Source organism: Anopheles aquasalis, chromosome 2, assembly GCF_943734665.1.
Source record: "Anopheles aquasalis chromosome 2, idAnoAquaMG_Q_19, whole genome shotgun sequence".
In the NCBI taxonomy this organism is placed as follows: domain Eukaryota; kingdom Metazoa; phylum Arthropoda; class Insecta; order Diptera; family Culicidae; genus Anopheles; species Anopheles aquasalis.
Window position 1 is genome coordinate 81,143,147 of NC_064877.1, and position 2,500 is coordinate 81,145,646.

The following is a 2,500-nucleotide window of genomic DNA, read 5'->3' on the forward strand; positions in this document are numbered from 1 at the left end:
CTGAGTGAACGGAAAACTTCCTGCAAAACGACCGCACTGTGTAAGCTTCGTTAATAGCAATAGACTTTGGCGACGATTCTCGCTCAACGGTAAATAGAATATGGCTTTGAAAACATGTTCCCTTTCCTTCCCCAGCATCAATTCACTCGAGTGTGCTCTGTGGACACTCTTGTTCGCGTTTACCCTACCGTGCATGTGGTTGGAATTGAAATCTGTTCGATTTTTTCCGCGACGGCGAGTGCGAGTGGAGTGAGACGAAGATGGAACAGTTCTGCCGTGGTTGTAGTGGGACACAAGATACTGCGCCAGGCTGTGGGTAAAATTAAATGCTGCTACTCCACCGACACGGAAGCACTAACTAACGCTTGAAGCAGCTTGCTATGGCAATTTGCCTCAATGCACATCATCGCCTGACTATATCATCGCCTATTCCAGCGCTCCAGCAGACGTTCTGTGTATGGAGTGCGCGTACTAGCCGCGTGTTCGTCCCACATGGCCGCATTCATAATGAAAGCAAGGATGGTCGCCGTGCTGTGTTGTGAGAAACATATGCCAACGACGAGGGACGAGGGTTATTTGTAAACAAAAACCGGAGCTGAGATAAGAAATGCGACATTTCTTTTCTTTGTTGTTGCTGCTGCTGCTGCTGCTGCTTTGAATGAAACCACTCCACTCGTGTGGCCACCAGCGTGAAGCACAAAACTTCATCGCATACCAGAAAGGCGAGTGAAGTGTATGTAATTTTAGCATAACAAACTATAGTGCCGCTCTTGGCAAACTACAATGCAATGCCAAAGTTGCCCCCGGGGGAGGGGTGAATGAAGGTGGACGAAGTAACGAAAAGTTTTTCGGAAGGTTGGGTGAATCATAAAAAATACAGAAAGTTTCAAAGCCTCGAGCCTCTCTCGAGAGCCCGCTCCATCAGTCTTCTCTTGCGCTCGCTAACTCGGTCTATGAAATACCAGCACACAGCAACAGCACATTGCTTGCGTAAACATACGGCTCAACATTTTGTAAGAATACTAGTACTGGTTGAAGTATTCCTGTTACTATTATGCAGTGGAACGGTCGGTTCTTATGAGAGGAAATTCCGTAAAAAAACGGAATACTTTTTGAATAATAAATGCCTCTGGGCGAAGGCAAATCATGGTTGGTGGTGTATGTACTGATATGATTCACATACTTCAAGCAACGATCCTTTATTAAACCGACCGAATTACCAGCATCATTTTATCGTGAGATTCAAATGGCATGAGTTTCATCCAATCTTTTGGGGTATCCTAGGCGAAAGCTTTGGCAATAGCGTTGGCCCCGTTCGATGTCCCGCCACATTATTGCATAGTCTCTTCACACTAAAGTAGAAAATGAAATGAGACCCAATCCATTATGGTCAGTTTCGTTACATCTTTACTGCGGCGCCGCTGGAGGGCTTGTATAATTGAAAACTTTCCAACTTCGGCCACTTGCCAAACTCATAATGTTCCGTTTTATGTTTATCCAGTCACGGATCCAGTCGGGGCTTTTTTGGAAGGATCCAGCATTGTTGAAACTACACAGGACCAACTTTCCTTTCGAAAGAACTTAATTTTCCCAAAGAGTGGCAGATAATTTTCCTCCTAGCTAATTTCTAGCCTTCTGCACCGTAACACGTTGCATAAGCACGTCCCTGCTAAAATCTGCATCGGCACGGGTGCTGCAACACGTGGCATTGCAAAATGGAGCTAATTAAGCTTCCTGTTGTGTTCACACGGGTTCATGTACTTGGTTAACCAATTAAATAAAACAAGTAGTTGAAGTGCTCTAGTATTCTAATGTAACTTCACATGTTTTAAGAAGTGAAAAGTGAAATCAGATATCAAGCTATCAAGTTCCGTAGCTATGTGAAAGATTTCTGTTCTTATGTATTGTCTGCGACAGAAAACGCTTAGTTCGATCTGACCACAGCTAATGTAGATTTGTTTGATCTCAATCTTAGGCCCATCGTTTGATATTGGTGACAAAGGATGACAGTTTTGACGCTGTGACGCAGGGCTACTCTATTAGCTTGAGTCCTAAATCCCGGAGTACGTAATTGGCCAATACTATAAAGACCTGTCAAACGCAGATACCTCAAACGGTTTCCCATCCGATTCTTTGATGCTCTTAATTATATACATCCTTCTTCAAGCGAAGAGTCGCCTGTTTGGAAGACCGACGCTGATGAAGGTTGTCTTGATCCAGATCTAACGTTTCCAATATTCCACTGAAAATAGTTACTATTCTCATTAGAAATTGTGTCCACGATATTGATATTTCATCAATGACTTTCTCATGGCTTCTCTGTTCAATGTTTCATGTTTGAAATGGTTATTTTCCTGTCATTCTAATCCATTAAACAACAGTTACCCAACAGTATTATTTCATTTGTTTGCATATCGGTTCTCTTTTTCAGGCAAAACTGGAAACCAAAGCATTGAAAGCTAAACGGCCTGGTTTCACAGACGAGCGATACCACGAAACG

General features: G+C 43.3%; 1 protein-coding gene across 4 annotated transcripts in view; it reads left to right on the forward strand.

Moving 5' to 3' along the window:
• Positions 1-2,500, forward strand: part of LOC126568888 (pseudouridylate synthase RPUSD2-like) — a 152,552-nt gene that overhangs the window by 124,557 nt on the left and 25,495 nt on the right. For all 4 annotated transcript variants that reach the window (XR_007607775.1, XM_050225563.1, XM_050225565.1 and 1 more), the window contains exon 4: positions 2,432-2,500. This exon is cut by the window's right edge and continues 19 nt beyond it. Coding sequence is in view for 3 of the 4 variants with exons in the window: in XM_050225563.1 (XP_050081520.1) it covers positions 2,432-2,500 (69 nt within the window). In the remaining variant the exon portion in view is untranslated. The remainder of the gene's footprint in view (positions 1-2,431) is intronic.